The sequence below is a fragment of the Cucumis sativus genome, chromosome 4 (genome assembly GCF_000004075.3).
Source record: "Cucumis sativus cultivar 9930 chromosome 4, Cucumber_9930_V3, whole genome shotgun sequence".
Lineage (NCBI taxonomy): Eukaryota > Viridiplantae > Streptophyta > Magnoliopsida > Cucurbitales > Cucurbitaceae > Cucumis > Cucumis sativus.
The window spans coordinates 12,369,043-12,388,287 of NC_026658.2; the positions used below are offsets into that span (position 1 = coordinate 12,369,043).

At 38.2% G+C, this 19,245-nt stretch overlaps 1 protein-coding gene and 1 long non-coding RNA gene across 2 annotated transcripts; one reads left to right on the plus strand and one right to left on the minus strand.

Annotated features, from left to right (window-relative positions):
* The first annotated feature begins 7,569 nt into the window (after window positions 1-7,569).
* On the plus strand, window positions 7,570-9,139 carry LOC116403419. The gene is made up of 3 exons (XM_031884555.1): window positions 7,570-7,642; window positions 8,471-8,571; window positions 8,741-9,139. The coding sequence occupies exons 1-3, from the start codon at window positions 7,570-7,572 to the stop codon at window positions 9,137-9,139; spliced, it is 573 nt and encodes a 190-aa protein (XP_031740415.1).
* Window positions 9,140-12,380: 3,241 nt separating this feature from the next.
* Window positions 12,381-12,821, minus strand: LOC116403563. The gene is made up of 3 exons (XR_004216368.1): window positions 12,714-12,821; window positions 12,536-12,613; window positions 12,381-12,447 (listed from the first exon to the last, which is right to left on the minus strand). It is a non-coding gene; the product is annotated as an uncharacterized LOC116403563 (long non-coding RNA).
* Window positions 12,822-19,245: the final 6,424 nt, after the last annotated feature.

Here is a 19,245-nt window from a genome sequence, read left to right on the forward strand (position 1 = left end):
TTTCAGAGTATTAAGGATGGCAGATGACGGAAGTCTTAGGGATCTCGTACTCAGTGGATGGTGAACGACTGAAAGCGAAGGATCTAGTACGCATTTTCGGAGAGGGCGTGTGTGAATGCGGATGGACGGACGGTGAACACGGCAGAAGTGAGAGATCCTCACAGAGAACTTGGCATTTTCGAATGCGGCAGAGACAAGTCTAGGGCTTCGAAGGATTCAACCCAAATATTTTCTTTTATATATATATATAAATATATATTTAATAACACTTGACGTTTTTAAAACGTCAAGAAAAACGATCTTACTTGACGTCTAAAAACATCAAGAAATTTTAAAATAACTCTTCTTCGGCTTTTTATAAAATTCTTGACGTTTTAAAACATAAAGAATTTTTAAGATATTTCTTGACGGTTTTAAAATGTCAAGTAAAAGTACATATTACTTGACGTTTGAAAATTTTGAAGAATGTTGAATATATAAACATTCTTGACGTTTTAAAAACGTCAAAATATTTATAGATATTTCTTGACATTTTTAAAACGTAAAGAAAAAATACATATTAGTTGATGTTTAATAAACGTCAAGAAATCTGAAAATTGACCTACCCACGCCATTTCGTAAAAATTCTTGACGTTTTATCTTTGGAACTACCCCTTTCTTGACGTTTTTTGAAAAAAATGTCAAGAAAGAAAAACAACAAACGTCAAGAAAGGCCTTTTTTGTAGTAATGACATACGTATATATATATATACATACATAAATAAATATATAAATATATATATACATACATAAATAAATATATAAATATATATATATTATTATAATATTATATATATATATATATATATATAATGAATTAAAATGGTTTTGTTGCTTTACTGTTTTACTCTATAAAGGAAGAGCATTATAAATATATTATTGAGGAAACATCTTTCGAAATGACTGGTTTTGGAAGTGTCATTAGATTTTTAGTTAGTTAAGCACATTTTCCTCCAAAATAGTAGTCGAAATACAACTTGTTTTAAGAAGAAGAAACCGAATCCTTCAAACTAGGATAAACCTAGGATAAGAGTCATTACCTATTAACATAGAGTTAAAGTTACAAGGTTGAAGGCTAGAGGGAAGCCCGAAGCAACCTAATCTAACAAAGCTTAAAGTTAAGAGTTGGTAGTAACATCATATTGGTTACAAGATGAATGACGCCTAGACCAAACTCCGATCAAGTTACATATGTCTTCCCACAAGTTAACAATAAACCTTGATTTATCCTTAAAATTCTATCGTTTCTTTCTATCCAAACAATCCAAAGTAAGCCAGTTATGGAGGGAGGAATACACATTAGAGAGCTCAGTTAAGGATGGAGGAATACACAACTTTTTCTCGTGGTCATTTTCCTCGTGGGCATTCTCTTCATGTTTCTTCTTATTCCGACTAAAATACAAGCATAAATTATTCTTCGCCTTCGTATAGGTTTGTTTGAAGAAGATTAAAAAAGTCCTTAACTTATCTCGACACTTCCAAAACCAGAATATAATACCTGTGCTACATAAATCCCTCTTTCCAAATAGTCGAACATGAACTATCCATGCATATCTTGGAATAAACAAGAGAAACCCTAACTAAACCCAAATAGAAAATACGCTGCAATCTAAAATATACTTAAAGAAACAAAAAGAAGTTTTAATGTTGTGGGTTTTTTACTGATCTTCTTCAACAACAAAATAACTCAACGCCACAGTTCAATTTTTCCTTCCACAAATTGGGTTTTAAAGAGTTTTCACCGCGAATTTATCTTTTTTGGTTCGACAAGTAACAACATGTGAATCCCCAAATGCGAGGTTTTATTAAAAATTTAAAATATATTTTTTTAAAAAAAATTATAATACCTAAAAATATATTTTTTATATTTATAACCTAATTTTCTGTCATTACATACTTGAGAGAAATATATTTTCAATTAGCATAATAACCTTTATATAGTAAATTAAATTTGTAGAATGAGAAAAGACCTTAGATCCAAAAAAGTTATTTATTTATTATTGGAGTGAATTGTCTAATTAATGTAGTTAATGGATGGTTTGTAACCATAAAAAAATAAAGAAAATAATTTTCTAAAAGAATGAATGAAAATTTGGAAAGTTAAAAGGTTTTAGGAATTAAAAAAAGGGTGTAACATTATAAAAGACTACCAAATATACTATAAGAGACATGCATTAAAGGAGCTGAGGCATGCATACTACCAAATATACTATAAATAAACCAGAATTCTTTTTTAAGAAATTAAACAAGTAATTAAATATAAAGAAGAAAGATTAGAAAATGAATGATCAAACAAACTATGACTCATTTATTTTTGATAGGTTCAGCCAGTATCACCTGACAATTCATTTTCACCAAGAGAATAAACATGAGTAGCCTTGGAATCAAGTTTTAATCCATTGGCCATTGTTAATAAAGTGTTATTATTGTAATAATTGTTATTGATTATATTATTAGTTTTGTCTTAATAACTCAAATCCAATAAACTAACATCCTAAACTGTTTAATAAGTATTGAATGATCCAATGTGTTCATGTAGTTGACATGCGAGTGAAGGTATCCTATGCAATGAGATTGCAATAGACTAGACTGTGAAATAGTAACCACTTGGTGTTACTACATTAACTAGTTAGGTTTCTATTTCACTAGGATGACCTAGATAACTTAGTCTTAATCTTGAGTGTATTATGAACTCAATGATCTTGGATGCATTTGACTTCAAATACAAACTTGGATTCCACAACCTAAACCAAAATAAAATAATATATCAAGTTAAGATGGATTCACATAGCAACATTTTATCAAATGGTTGCAATGTTTCAAATAAGCAACAATTAAAATTCACATATCGATTTGGCATCTATAAATATACAAACTAAAAAGTACCTAAATGTCAATTATTTACCCAATAAGGCTAACTAAGTAACCAACGTCTAATATGTTTTGCAATGAAAAGGGTTGCCATATTGTTAATTTGGCCATATTGTGAAGGCAACCTCTTAGATGTGTTTGTGAGAAAGGAAAGAAATACCAAAATAAGTATGGACTAAGATAGTATCAAATAAAGTTAAAGTTGAATTTTAAAGCTCTATTTTTTTCAAGATTGAGAAATTTCAGCTAAAGAGGAAAACACTAAGGACAACCAAGCAAAAAAGTCTAACAAATATCAAAAGAGAACATGCAGGAAAGAAAGAATGTAAATAAGGTTTTATCCGCACCAAGCAAAAAAGTCTAACAAGTATCAAAAGCTTTATAAGTTGTACTAGAATTCAAAGCTCTAAACTCTAAAGAATGTAAATTTCTTTGAAGAAATTTGTGTATAAAGGTCACACAGTTGAAAATTCAATACCTTTTCAAGAATGTTGTTGAGAAGATTATTGTGATGAATCTTTAAATCCAAATTATGGAGACAAGATAAATAAATTAGTTCTGATTCTAACTGACTGAATGAGAGTTAAGAAAATAAGAACATTGGAGTTGAATTATCAACATTTATTTTAATCAAACTTACGATAGTAAACCAAATTATAGAGAGAGATCAAATGCTAGGATAAAGGAATAGTCTTACATTTGGTGAGTTCCCAAATGTTGTGGTAGTCACGAGAGTTATTCCACTCGAATTGTCTTAGACAAGAGGCTTCCATTCAGCAAGTACTGGTGAGAATTAAAGTGGAATGACAAACTTAAAAACACCTAATCTTTAACAAACTTTTCCGACTTTTTGCAATTATTTTTTAACACAAGATATCAAAACACACTTAAAAACCATAACAACCAATTACCATAAAACGTGTCCAATAACAATAATTGGGTCAACCCAAACATCATTAAATTCTTGGGAAAGGTTGTGGACTAGACCTTCACCATCTTGCCCTAAAGCAAGTTAAAGCTTAAGGAAAGAACACAGTAGAAACAAAAATCATAAACTCATCAGTTAGATAGTATTGGTGGTCAAAACCTCAAGGTCTCACTTCGTCCATTTTATATTACCAAATTTGAAAATGATTTTTAATATATGATCATTCCTTGAAACATGTTGGTGTACAAGTGTGAATGAAACTAAATCAAGTTTGTGTTTTATGTTATTGTTTTTGACAATATATTTATGTGCTATGCAATCCATTAGAGTATATTTATGTGCTATGCAATCCAGAAGGGGGAATGCAACTATACCCAATTCATAATTGTATTTGGAACACTAATGATTTTAGCACAAATTCCATCTTTCCATTCTCTAAGACATATAAACCTTATCTCCCTCACTCTATACCTTGGCTATAGTGCTCTTGCAACATATTAAAATTCTCGTAATTAAAAATTCATACACAATTTAAATTAAATTAAACATCAAGACCCTGACGAAGATGAATCTCTGTTCATTTTTCTTTTTATTAACAAACAAAAGTTTTTAGGTCCACTTATTTCAACAACCTCCTCAAGGATCCTTAATTATCTCTATCCAAGTTCATAACCACTCTAGTCATGCAAAGATTAAGGTTCATGGCCAATCAACAATTAATCTGTGATTAAGATATTATGAACGCTATTCACATAAAAACATGAAAAGATTAAGAGACAATTGATGCCTGGAGTTTCATCTCGTAAGTATCGTATCACGGGATAGGGCTTCTATGCCTAGTTTATTGTTTTTCGTCTCAACGATTCTAGGTATAGCAACTGAAAGGGAAAGTGTAACGCCCCAAACTCGAAGGTAATTTATTTTAAGAAAATTATTCGATTTGTACAAGATTTATTTTTTTAAGAAAATATGTTGAAGGGGGAGAAAGAAGATTTGAAAATGTGAAAATATAATTATTATATTTATTTATATTTTAGTTTTATTATTTAATTTAAATAAAAGAAAAGAAAAAAAAAATCCCTTCCTTCTTCCTCCCGTGCGCAACCCCCTTTCCCCTTCATTTTCTTTTTCTATTTTCTCCTTCACCCTGCCCTAGCCTCCAACCGCACGTTCTTCTTCCCCGTTCACCAGTTACAGCTGCCACGCCATCGCACCTCCGACAGATCGAGCCGTCCACCAGGTTCGTCTGTTCCTTTCTCCGTTCACCAAAGCCGAACCCAACCGCCACTCTTTCTTTTTCTTCTTCGATCCAAAACCGCCGCTGCAATCGTCGGCTGCCATCTCTGTCTCCGTCGAAGCCAAGGCCGCCGCGTGAACCTGTAACCGCCGTGTCTCTCCGCGCCGTTGCCCAGATTTGCAACGCCGGGTCCCCACCGGTAGCCCCGTCCCAATTGTTTTGCCGACGCTTGTCGTTCAGATACGAGCCGTGTAGCATCCAACAGTTGTGCATCGTGAAGTCCTCATCTATTGCGCAACTCCTCGTTTTCCAGTCGTGGGTCCGACATCCATCTTTATTGTAGTGCATATCTGTTTTGCACGTATCAGTTTCATTCGATTGTCGCTGATTCTATTCTGTTGTCAATCGTCAAAGCTATGTTGTGATTTCATTGGTAAGGAGGAATTGTGGATTTAGTAGTATTGTTCTTGGCTAGCGTAAGTTTGAAATTGATTAATTGATTTGGGTATTGCTTGATTTTAAGGTGATATTGGAGAGCTGTGCTTGGATATTTAAGTTTCGAAGTGAACTTCATTGGAATTGTTGCTTCATTCTACTTGGAATTTAATTTATTGGATTTAGTACGATTGAAGAACTTTACGTAAACTTTGAGGTAAGGGATTTTCTACTGGACTCAATTGTGATTGTGAACTGTATGTGTGTTGAATGTATATTGTGGGTTGACTGAAAATATATATGAATGTATATGAATTAAAGTAGACTTGACGTCGAATGTATGTCGTGATTGTCATGGAATCTATATATAAATGTGTGTATGTGGACAGGACGGAGATTGTAGATTGTGTTTGTATGAGATTCTCGTTTAGATTGGGTGTATGATTACGCTAAAGTATGACTGTGTGCTGGTAACTGAGGGGTGCATTGACTGTATAGTGGATTGACTGATGTATTAGCATATTATTGACAGACATATGACTGTAGTAAAATAAGTTGACTGTTAGGATGTTGAAAGAAAGAACTTTGTGACTTGAAGTAACTGAAAGATGGGTTGAATGGAATGAGGGGAAAATTGTTAGATTGTATTGGGATGTTTACCTTGTAGGTGTCCCAAGGGATCACCAATTTATTGTGCACCTTCGGGAGCATTAGACTGATATGTGTTTCTACAGAACACTAGACTGATATGTACGTCCCTCGGGGCGTTAGACTGAGATGTGTATCCTACGGGATCACAAGACTACGACTGTACAGGGTGTCCCAATAGAACTTTAACAATTTATTTTTCCCTGACGAGACCAGTAGAGGGTCTCTTACTGAGTATTTAAATACTCACGCTTCTTATGTTAAATTTTTAGGCAAAGGTAATAAAGGCGGCAAATCGGCGAGGGGCAGGAAGGAAACGTGATGCCATAGGAAATGTGTTTTTGCTTCCGCTTATGGATTCTTGTGAGGTTTAAAATGAATTGAAATTTAGTTTACAAACGTTTGTTGTAAATAGTATTATTTTATGTTTTCTTGAATGTTTAAAAATCAGGCCTGACTTGAAGATGTTTTTTTTTTTTAATTGTTTACGTTTTGTTTTATATTAATCAAAGTCTTTATTTGTTAAAAATTAACGATCTCGACTTACTTAGAAAAGTTGAGTCGTTACAGTTGGTATCAGAGCCTAAGTTTTAGGTTCTGTAGACTGACTTACGATGTAAATCTATGTTTTTGTGTCTTCCTAACGCGACCTTCGTCTCTCGTCAGGTATGCTTTATGCTTATATGTATGGTTTATGTATATGACCTTGCCTAAGTTAAACTAGAATTACATGAATGTTATGATTTAATGGTGAAGGATTTAATGGTGAAATTTAGGAAAAATGTTGCCATGTAGACGTGTTCAAAGGAGTGGTCGAGTAGTAGAAAAGTAAGACGTTGTTAGCGAAATTGTCTGTTTTGTGATTGGAAATCTAAGAAAAATAAGTTATGTAGGTGGTTTTAACGAGGACTAAATACACGGTCAAGTTTATACGAAACACATTAAATGGTTTTAGAATGGAGGTATTGGAAAAGAAACAAGGAAGATGAGCATGGTTGTCTTGATGTGACTTTAAGAAACAATTTTGAGTTTCTCGTGAATGAAAAGTTACTAGTTTGGAGTTTGAAAATTGGAATGTAGTTTAACCATGTAAACATAAAATGTTCAGCGAAAATGTAGTTTCTAATCCTTCTCCAGAGGCTAGTTTCAAGTACAAAGAGGTTGGAACTATCGTTTTGCTAAAATTTATCCCAACTATGAAGGTTAGTAAGTTGCTTGACCAGGGTACCTGTTGTATTTGAGTAGTGTGGTAGACACCAGAGAAGTCGATGTTTCTTTGTTATTTCAATCAGTGGTGAAAAGTATTATGATATTTTCTAGAAGAGTTTCTAAGATTACCGTGCTAAACAGAAATTGGTCTTGTTATTGAGATAGAGTTAGACTCGTTCCTATATCTAAAGCTTCATACAAAATGGCCCCAACAGAGTTGAAAGATTTGAAGGTGCAATTGAAAGATATGTTTGACAAGGACTACATTCGACGAAGTATGTTATCCTGGGGTGCACCAATTTTTGTTTATTAAGAAGAAAGATTGGTCGATGCACTTATGTTTTGATTGTAGAAAGTTGAATAAGGTGTCGGTTAAGAATAAATATCTTTTACCAATGAATGAGGATTTGTTTGATCAACTGCAATAAGTCTGTGTTCTTTAAGATTGAATTACATTCAGGTTATGACTTGTTGAGGATTAGAGAACAGTGACATTCCTAAGGCAGATTTTCGTTCGAGATATGGACATCATGAGTTCATTATGATGTCTTTTGAGTTGGCAAATGCTCAAACAATGTTTACGACTTGATGAAAAAGTGTTTAACGATCTCTTAGACACTTTCGTGATTGTATTTATTGACGATATCTTAATTTATTCCAAAATAGAGACAGCGCATGAGGAGCATTTAACATGGTTTTAGAGGCTCTTCGAGTCAACAAATTGTATGCAAAGTTTTCAAAATGTGAGTTTTGGATGAGGCCAAGTATCTTTCCAAGCCATGTGGTATCTAGAGATGACATTTATGTGGATCTCATAAAAGATTGAAGTCGTTACCAGTTGGCCTCAACCTTTCATAGTTAGTGAGGTTCGTAGTCTTTTTGGGTTCAGCAGGTTATTACTAACGGTTTGTATAAGAATTTTCTCGTATAGCTACTCCTTTGACTCAGTTAACTAAGAAAAGGGACTTCGTTTGTTTGGGACAAAGCCTATGAGGATAGTGTTCAGGATCTTAAGCAGAAGCTTGTACAACTCCCGTGCTTACCGTACATGATGGTTCAGAATGTTCCGAATTTATAGTGATGCTTTTAGGAAAGTTTAAAAGGTATTCTTATTCAACAAGTTAAAGTAGTTGCTTGTACTCCTCGTCAGTTGAAGAGTCATGAGGAAAATTGTCCAACTTATGATATGGAATTGACAGTTGTGGTTTTTACATTAATGATTTGAAGGCACTATATGTATGATGAAAAGATATAGATATTTTCTAACCAAAAGAGTATAAAATACTTCTTCACTCAAAAGAAGTTGAGTATGAGATAGCAAAGATGGTTTCAGTTGGTAAATGACTATGATTGTGAGATTTTGTACCATCTAGGTAAGGCGAATGTGGAAGTTGGTGCTCTTCGTAGAAAAGTATCACATTTTGACAGCACTTATTACTAGACAGGTTTCATTAGACAAAAACTACGAGAGAGCTGAGGTTGTAGTTTCAGTGGGGGAAGTCACCTCACAGTTAGCTCAGTTGTCATTACATCCGATCTTGAGACAAAGAATTCTTGTGGTTCAATTCATTGATCCTTATTTGATTGAGAAGCATCGCCTAGTAGAAGTAGGGCAAGTTAAGGAGTTTTCCATATCCTTTGATGATGAACTTATGTTTGAGAGAGAATTATGTGTGCCAACAGAAAAAGCAATTAAGACAAGGTTATTGGTTGAGACTCATAGTTTCCCATTTCTCATGCATCCAAGTAGCACAAAATGTATCCGGATCTGAAAAGAGTTCGTTACTAGCGTAATATGAAGAGAGAAATGGAAGATCTTGTTAGTAAGTGCTTAGTATGTCAGCAAGTTAAGGCACCTAGACAGAAACCAGCAGGTTTGTTACAACCCTTAAGTGTGCCAGAGTGGAAGTGGGAGAATGTGTCGATGGATTTTATTTCAGGGCTGCCTAAGACCCTGAAGGGTTTCACAGTGATTTTGGTTGTCATAGACAGGCTTACGAAATCGGCACATTTTGTACCTGGAAAATCCACTTATACTGCTAGTAAGTGGGCAGAGTTGTATTTAACTGAGATTGTGAGACTGCATGGAGTGCCTGTATCGATTGTTTCTGATAGGGATGCACGGTTTACTTCCAAGTTTTGGAAGGGACTTCAGACTGCTATGGGTACGAGATTGGATTTTAGTACAACCTTTCATCCACAGACTGATGGTCAAACTGAACGTTTGAACCAAGTTTTAGAGGATATGCTACGAGCTTGTGTTATAGAGTTTCCAGGTAGTTGGGACTCTCATCTACATTTGATGGAGTTTGCTTATAAACAGTTTCCAGGCTACCATCGGTATGGCACCATTTGAGGCTTTGTATGGCAAATGTTGTAGAACCCCTGTTTGTTGGAGTGAGGTTGGTGAACATAGATTGCTGGGACCTGAATTAGTTCGGTCTACTAATGAGGCTATTCAAACGATTAGAACGCATATGCAAACAGCGCAGAGTAGACAGAAGAGTTATGCAGATGTACGGCGAAAAGACCTTAAGTTCGATGTGGGAGAAAAGGTATTCTTGAAGGTAGCACCTATGAAGGGTGTTATGCGTTTTGAGAAGAAAGGGAAGTTAAGTCCTCGTTTTGTTGGACCATTTGAGGTCTTAGAGAGGGTTGGCGTTGTGGCGTATCGCTTGGCGTTACCACCATCACTCTCTGCAGTCCATAATGTTTTCCATGTTTCGATGTTGAGGAAGTATGTGGCCGATACATCTCATGTAGTAGACTATGAACCCTTGGAGATTGATGAGCATTTGAGCTATGTAGAACGACCTGTGGAAATTCTGGCTAGAGAGGTAAAGATGCTTCGTAATAGAAGCATTCCATTAGTAAAGGTTTTATGGCGGAATCATCGAATTGAAGAGGCGACATGGGAGCGAGAAGAAGAGATGAGGGCTCGTTATCCAGAGTTATTTCAGGATTAGAACTTTCGAGGACGAAAGTTCCTTAAGGAGGGAATAATGTAATGCCCGAAACTCGAAGGTAATTTATTTTAAGAAAATTATTCGATTTGTACAAGATTTATTTTTTTAAGAAAATATGTTGAAGGGGGAGAAAGAAGATTTGAAAATGTGAAAATATAATTATATAATTTTTTATATTTTAGTTTTATTATTTAATTTAAATAAAAGAAAAGAAAAAAAATTCCCTTCCTTCTTCCTCCCGTGCGCAACCCCTTTTCCCCTTCATTTTCCTTTTCTATTTTCTCCTTCACCCTACCCTAGCCTCCAACCGCACGTTCTTCTTCCCCGTTCACCAGTTACAGCTGCCACGCCATCGCACTCTCGGCAGATCGAGCCGTCCACCAGGTTCGTCTGTTCCTTTCTCCGTTCACCAAAGCCGAACCCAACCGCCACTCTTCTTTTTCTCTTCGATCCAAAACCGCCGCTACAACTGTCGGCCGCCATCTCTGTCTCCGTCGAAGCCAAGGCCGCCGCGTGAACCTGTAACTACCGTGTCTCTTCGTGCCGTTGTCCAGATCTGCAACGCCGGGTCCCCACCGGTAGCCCCGTCCCAATTGTTTTGCCGACGCTTGTCGTTCAGATACGAGCCGTGTAGCATCCAACAGTTGTGCATCGTGAAGTCCTCATCTATTGCGCAACTCCTCGTTTTCCAGTCACGGGTCCGACATCCATCTTTATTGTAGTGCATATCTGTTTTGCACGCATGAGTTTCATTCGATTGTCGCTGATTCTATTCTGTTGTCAATCGTCAAAGCTATGTTGTGATTTCATTGGTAAGGAGGAATTGTGGATTTAGTAGTATTGTTCTTGGCTAGCGTAAGTTTTGAAATTGATTAATTGATTTGGGTATTGCTTGATTTTAAGGTGATATTGGAGAGCTGTGCTTGGATATTTAAGTTTCGAAGTGAACTTCATTGGAATTGTTGCTTCATTCTACTTGGAATTTAATTTATTGGATTTAGTACGATTGAAGAACTTTACGTAAACTTTGAGATAAGGGATTTTCTACTGGACTCAATTGTGATTGTGAACTGTGATTGTGAACTGTATGTGTGTTGAATGTATATTGTGGGTTGACTGAAAATATATATGAATGTATATGAATTGAAGTAGACTTGACGTCGAATGTATGTCGTGATTGTCATGGAATCTATATATAAATGTGTGTATGTGGACAGGACGGAGATTGTAGATTGTGTTTGTATGAGATTCTCGTTTAGATTGGGTGTATGATTATGCTAAAGTATGACTGTGTGCTGGTGAACTGAGGGGTACATTGACTGTATAGTGGATTGACTGATGTATTAGCATATTATTGACAGACATATGACTGTAGTAAAATAAGTTGACTGTTAGGATGTTGAAAGAAAGAACTTTGTGACTTGAAGTAACTGGAAGATGGGTTGAATGGAATGAGGGGAAAATTGTTAGATTGTATTGGGATGTTTACCTTGTAGGTGTCTCACGGGACGTACATATCAGTCTAGTGTTCTGCAGAAACACATATTAGTCTAATGCTCCCAAAGGTGCAAAATAAATTGGTGATCCCGTGGGACACCTACAAGGCACACATCCCAATAAAAGCTAACAATTTTCCCCTCATTCCATTCAATCCATCTTTCAGTTACTTCAAAACATAAAGTTCTCTCTCTCAACGTCCTAACAGTCAACTTATCTCACTTTAGTCATATGTCTCAATAATATACTAATACGTCAGTCAATCAAACTATACAGTCAATACACCCCTCAGTTCACCAGCACACAGTCATACTTTAGCGTAACGTACACCCAATCTAAACGACAATCACAAGTTCACATCTGCATCTCATACAAACACAATCTACAATTTTTCGTCCTGTCCACGTCCACACACACATATATATATTCCATGACAATCACAATATGCATTCAACATTAAGTCTACTTCAATTCATATGCATATATATATTTTCAGTCAATCCACAGTATACATTCAACACATTACAATTCACAATCATAAGTGAGTCTAGTAGAAAATCCCTTACTTTCAAGTTAGTTAAGCTCCTTAACCACGTTGAAGTCTACGAAGAACGAACCTAAACATTAAGACAATTTCTCAATAATTCTCTTCAACGCATCAATCATTTAAATTCAACCCAATGTGAATTTTTTTTTACAACTTACCCAAATCTTCGCGAAACTAGTTCTAACTAGAATCAATTGTTTGCTGCGAACCCAAGGAATTCGAACGTTACCTTCAACCTATAATCGAACAGTAAACGATTTCTCCAACCAATTAGTCCTGTAATATTACTTCAGTTTATTTTAGAAACAGTTACGAATTTCATAACTTCAATCTTACCAATCAGAATTTAATGACTCGTGGCAAAGCAGGAACGACAGCTAACGACCCAATCCTGTGGCAGGACGAAGAAGGAACTCGACGCGTAGAAAGTTGGATCTGGGGTCTTTAGTTCGGTTCACGGCAGATGTTATTCGCGAAGAAGTCGAGCAGTAGCTTTGCAAGAAGAGACGACGTGCGACGGAGAGACCGTATACAGACGGACGGAGAGTCGCGCGGCATTGCAGACAACGAGAGAGAAGGAATCGGCGGCGGCTGGCTGAAAACAGAGGAGAAAGGAGAGGAATGGACGGCGACTGGCTTGGCTTCGACGGAGACAGATGTTGCGCGGCGGGACTGGGCAGAGGGTCACACGGCGCTGGGCAGAGGTCACGCGGCGGCCGACGTTACAGCGGCAGTTTTGGATCCGAAGAAGAGAAGAAAACGACCGGAAAGAAGAATAGGGGCGGCGGTTGCTGGGCTGCGGCGGAAAGAAAAGAGAGGGATGGTCGGCGGTTGTTGCTGCGAACGGGAAGGAGAAGAGAACGGATGGGGCGGCGGTTGCTGCGAACGGGAAGGAGAAGAGAACGGATAAGGCGGCGGTTGCTGCGAACGGAAGGAGAAGAGAACGGATGGGGGTCGCGGCGCACGGGAGGAAGAAAAAGAGAGAAAAGAAAAGAAAAGAAAAAGGAAAAAAAATAAAGAAATTTTCTTTTTCTTTTCTTTTTATTTAAATTAAATATTAAAAAATATATATATAAATAAAAACAAAATATATATATATACCTTTGGGGCATTACATTCTTCCCTCCTTAAGAAACTTTCGTCCTCGAAAGTTTTAATCCTGAAATAACTCTGGATAACGAGTCCTCATCTCTTCCTCTCGCTCCCATGTCGCCTCTTCAATTCGATGATTCCGCCACAAAACCTTTACTAATGGAATGCTTCTATTACGAAGCATCTTTACCTCTCTAGCCAGAATCTCCACAGGTTGTTCTACATAGCTCAAATGCTCATCAATCTCCAAAGGTTCGTAGTCCACTACATGAGACGTATCGGCCACATACTTTCTCAACATCGAAACATGGAAAACATTATGAACTGCAGAGAGTGATGGTGGTAATGCCAAGCGATACGCCACAACACCAACCCTCTCTAAGATCTCAAATGGTCCAACAAAACGAGGACTTAACTTCCCTTTCTTTTCAAAACGCATAACACCCTTCATAGGTGCTACCTTCAAGAATACTTTTTCTCCCACATCGAACTTAAGGTCTTTTCATCGTACATCTGCATAGCTCTTCTGTCTACTCTGCGCTGTTTGCATACGTGCTCTAATCTTTTGAATAGCCTCATTAGTAGACCGAACTAATTCAGGTCCCATCAACCTATGTTCACCAACCTCACTCCAACAAACAGGGGTTCTACAACATTTGCCATACAAAGCCTCAAATGGTGCCATACCGATGGTAGCCTGGAAACTGTTGTTATAAGCAAACTCCATCAAATGTAGATGAGAGTCCCAACTACCTGGAAACTCTAGAACACAAGCTCGTAGCATATCCTCTAAAACTTGGTTCAAACGTTCAGTTTGACCATCAGTCTGTGGATCAAAGGCTGTACTGAAATCCAATCTCGTACCCATAGCAGTCTGAAGTCCCTTCCAAAACTTGGAAGTAAACCGTGCATCCCTATCAGAAACAATCGATACAGGCACTCCATGCAGTCTCACAATCTCAGTTAAATACAACTGTGCCCACTTACCAGTAGTATAAGTGGATTTCCCTAGTACAAAATGTGCCGATTTCGTAAGCCTGTCTACGACAACCAAAATCACTGTGAAACCCTTCAGGGTCTTAGGCAGCCCTGAAATAAAATCCATCGACACATTCTCCCACTTCCACTCTGGCACACTTAAAGGTTGTAACAAACCTGCTGGTTTCTGTCTAGGTGCCTTAACATGCTGACATACTAGACACTTACTAACAAATTCCGCCACTTCCCTTTTCATATTCCGCCACCAATAAAAACGTTTTAGATCCTGGTACATTTTCGTGCTACCAGGATGCATGGAAAATGGAGAATTATGGGCTTCATCTAGTAAGTCAATCTTAACTGTACTGTTCGCTGGCACACACAAACGTCTCTCAAACATCAACCCACCATCAGAGGATATGGAGAACTCATCAGTCTGTCCCATTCCAACAAGGCGACGTCTCTCTATCAAATAAGGGTCACTACTCTGAGCATCAACAATCTTCTGCCTCAGAGTCGGTTGCACCGTTAATTGAGCTAACTGTGAGGTGACTCTCCCCAAGATACTGCAATCTCAGCTCTCTCCAAGTCTCGATGCAATGGTACCTGTCTAGTAATGAGTGCTGCCGAATGTGATACTTTTCTACTAAGAGCATCAGCCACCACGTTTGCCTTACCAGGATGGTACAATATCTCGCAGTCATAATCCTTTATCAACTCGAGCCACCTTCGCTGTCTCATATTCAACTCTTTCTGAGTAAAGAAGTACTTCAGGCTCTTATGGTCAGTAAAGATTTGTATCTTTTCACCGTACAAATAATGTCTCCATATCTTCAATGCAAAAACCACTTCTGCTGCAACTCCAAATCATGTGTGGGTAGTTCTGCTCGTGACTCTTCAACTGACGAGAGGCATAAGCAACCACCTTACCTTTCTGCATCAAAACACAACCCAGTCCTTTCTTGGAAGCATCACTGTAAATCACAAAACTTCCGGATCCATCTGGTACTGTAAGGACCGGTGCAGTAACTAACCTTTGCTTAAGGTTCTGAAAACTATCCTCGCAAGCTGGACTCCAAACAAACGAGTTCCCTTCCTTGTCAACTAAGTCAAGGGAGTAGCCAAACGTGAAAAATCCTCCACAAACCTCCGGTAGTACCCTGCTAAACCCAGAAAACTACGAACCTCACTAACTGTAGAGGGTCGAGACCAACTGGTAACCGCTTCTATCTTTGCAGGGTCTACTGAAACTCCCTCACTGGAAACCACATGACCAAGAAAAGCCACCTGCTTCAACCAAAATTCGCACTTAGAGAATTTAGCATACAGTTTATTGACTCAAAGAGTCTCTAACACCTTATGTAAGTGTTCCTCATGTTCGGCCTCAGTCTTGGAATAAACCAAAATATCATCAATGAAGACTATCACAAAAGTGTCTAAGAAATCCTTAAACACCCTGTTCATCAAATCCATAAATACAGCAGGTGCATTAGTCAAACCAAAAGACATTACTATGAATTCATAATGTCCATACCTCGAACGAAAAGCAGTCTTAGGAACATCACGGTCTCTAATCCTCAACTGGTGATAACTTGACCGTAAGTCAATCTTAGAGAACACCGTGGCTCCCTGTAACTGATCGAACAAATCATCGATTCTGGGTAAAGGATATCTGTTCTTGACTGTTACTTTATTCAACTCTCTATAGTCAATGCAAAGACGCATCGACCCATCCTTCTTCTTCACAAACAATACTGGTGCACCCCAAGGTGACACACTAGGTCGAATAAAGCCTTTGTCAAGCAATTCCTGTAACTGTACCTTCAGTTCTTTCAACTCAGCAGGAGTCATCCTATAAGGGGCTCTAGAAATAGGAGTAGTGTCTGGCTCCAACGCAATGGCAAAATCAACCTCTCTATGTGGCGGTAGTCCTGGAAGATCTTTTGGAAATACATCTGGGTATTCTCTTACCACAGGTTCTGAAGTTAAAGAAGTCTCATCTTCCTTAGTATCCACCACACTTGCCAAAATACTCCAAGTACCCTGGTTGAGTAGTTTACTAGCTTTCATAGCTGAGATTACTTTAGGCAGTACTACTGTTCCTACCCCCTTGAATTTAAAGCTAGATGCAGTAGGGGGACTGAACACAACTTCCTTACGAGAACAATCAATACTAGCATGATTAGTAGCTAGCCAATCCATACCTAAAATTACATCAAAGTCACGCATATCTAATACCAACAAGGTTACGTCCAGCACACGACCAGCTATCTCAATTTCACACGCTTTAATCTTTTCCTTAGACAACATAATTTCTCCAGACGGTGTAGACACTGACAAAACATAATCTAAGGGTTCCACCTCTAAGCATGCATGCGTCACAAAAAGCGATGAAATAAATGAGAAGATCCCGAGTCAAACAAGGTCAAGGCAAAATGCCCTAACACTGGTAATGTACCTGTCACCACTGTGCCGGCCTTCTCTGCCTCTGATCTATTAGTGGCAAAGATTGTACCCCGCTGTGGAGGTCTCTCTCCCTGACTGCTCTGTCCAGCCCCAGTAGATCTCAAGGGACACCTATCAGCCATGTGTCCCTCTTGCTTGCACTTATAACAGACTCTCGTTCCCATCAAACAACGACCCAGGTGACGTTTCCCACACGTATTGCATAATGGCTTCTCTCGAGTAGTGTCTCCTGCCCCGCCAGAACTCTGCTGGAAACTGCGAAAAGGATCGCCTGGTCTCAAGTTCCTCTGAGGAACTCCCACAGTTCTCTGCTCTGCTTTTCTCTTTTGACCAGACGACGATCCCTTATCAAAGCTCCTTGGCCGTATTTCATCCTTCCCAATGCTCATATCCACTGCCAGACGCAGCGCTTCAGCCTGGGTAGTGGGCTTTAGTGCTCGCACAAAGTCCCTAATCTCATCTCTCAATCCCTTGACGAACCTATCAGCTCTAGCCTGCTCGTTACCAACAAGTTCAGGGGCAAAACGTGACAGCATATCAAACTCCTGGTCGTACTCCTCGACTGTCATATGTCCTTGCTTCAACTCCAAGAATTCCTGGCTTTTGGCGTCTCTAAAGCCGAGAAAAACTTGGTATAGAAGCAGTTTTTAAACTGATCCCAGGTAATCTGCCTCACATCTCCACCTAGCATGCGCATTGTAGTCCTCCACCAGATAATGCCTCTGTCCCTCAGTAGAAAAGCAGCACACTGAACTCTGTGCTCCTCGGGACATCTCATGTAATTGAATATGGTTTCCACAGAGGACAACCACAACTCAGCTTTAGTAGGATCCTCCAGTGACCCATCAAACGTCTGAGGGTCATATTTCCTAAAGTCCCTCAAATGTTTCGCCTCAGCAGAAAGTTGGTTCGGTAATATCTGCGGCTGTTGTGCAGCCAATCCTTGTGCAGGAGGGGCTGCTGGTGCAGGTGGAGCTGCTGGTACAGGGGGAACCACAGGTGCAGGTGGAACTGCAGGTGCCTGCTGGTTTCGAGCTATAGCCGTCATAAGTTCCGTAAACCTCTGCTCCATGTGAGCAGACAGTGCATCAAACTCGACGTGAGTCACGGGTGCAGCAGGAATTCGCTGTTCAGCTTGACCCTCAGTAGGCTGATTACGACCTGCTCCTCTACCTCGGCCTCCTGCTCCTCTACCTCGGCCTCTACGACCTCCTCTACGTACACCTCCCCTTGGCGGCATAATTCCTATTATCCACCAACAACACTCTTTAAAAAAAGTCTTAATCATAAGCATAAGCAAGTCTTTATCGTCATGCAATCTAGTTTAATTTAGGCAAAGTCATGCAAATAAACCATACATATAAGCATCAAGCATACCTGACGAGAGACGAAGGGTCGCGTTAGCCATAGGAACACAAAAACATAGACTTACATCGTAAGTCAGTCTACAGAACCTAAAACTTAGGCTCTGATACCAACTGTAACGACCCAACTTTTCTAGGTAAGTCGAGGTCATTAATTTTTAACAAAAGACTTTGGTTGATACAAAATGAAACGTAAGTCAATTGAAAAACAAATTTATGTCAGGCCTGATTTTTCAAATATTCAAGAAAACTTAAAAATAATACTATTTACAAATAAAAGTTTGTAAAATAAGTTTTAATACATCTTAAACCTCAAAAGAAACCATAAGCGGAAGCAAAATGACACGTTTCCTATGGCAATCACGCTTCCTTCCTGCCCCTCGCCGGTTTGCCACCTTTATTACCTTTGTTAAAAATTAATGACCTCGACTTACCTAGAAAAGTTGGGTCGTTACAAAAGATTTCCCTAACACGTATTGTAAAAAAATATGTAGTTGGCTAGTAGTGAAAAGTTAGCAAGGCTATTCATGTTTCTCTTGGTGTTCCCTCTTACTCATCTTGAAGCTTATTGTGGGCATTTTGTCAACTTACTTTGGGTTTCTTTTGTCTTCTGTTTTAATTAATTACTTCGTACTTATTTTACATTTTAGTTTTCATTAGTGCGTCCTGGATAGAGGATTTTGTTTAGCTCGTTGTTATTGTTGATAAAATTAAAATGCCAACGATTACAATTCTTGAGAACGGACTCATCTGTTTCCAATTCAGATGCCCAAAACTTGTTGAATGGATCCTATCACGTTGATCGCGACATCTTGCTGGCAAAAGTATGCTCCTCTGTAAATGGACTCCAGGTATTGTCCCTAAATCCTTTGTTTTTTATTATGTTCCTATATGGATTAAACTAGGTAGGATTCCAATGGAGTTATGGACAGATGTCAGTTTGACTGTTGTGGCTAGTGCTATAGGCA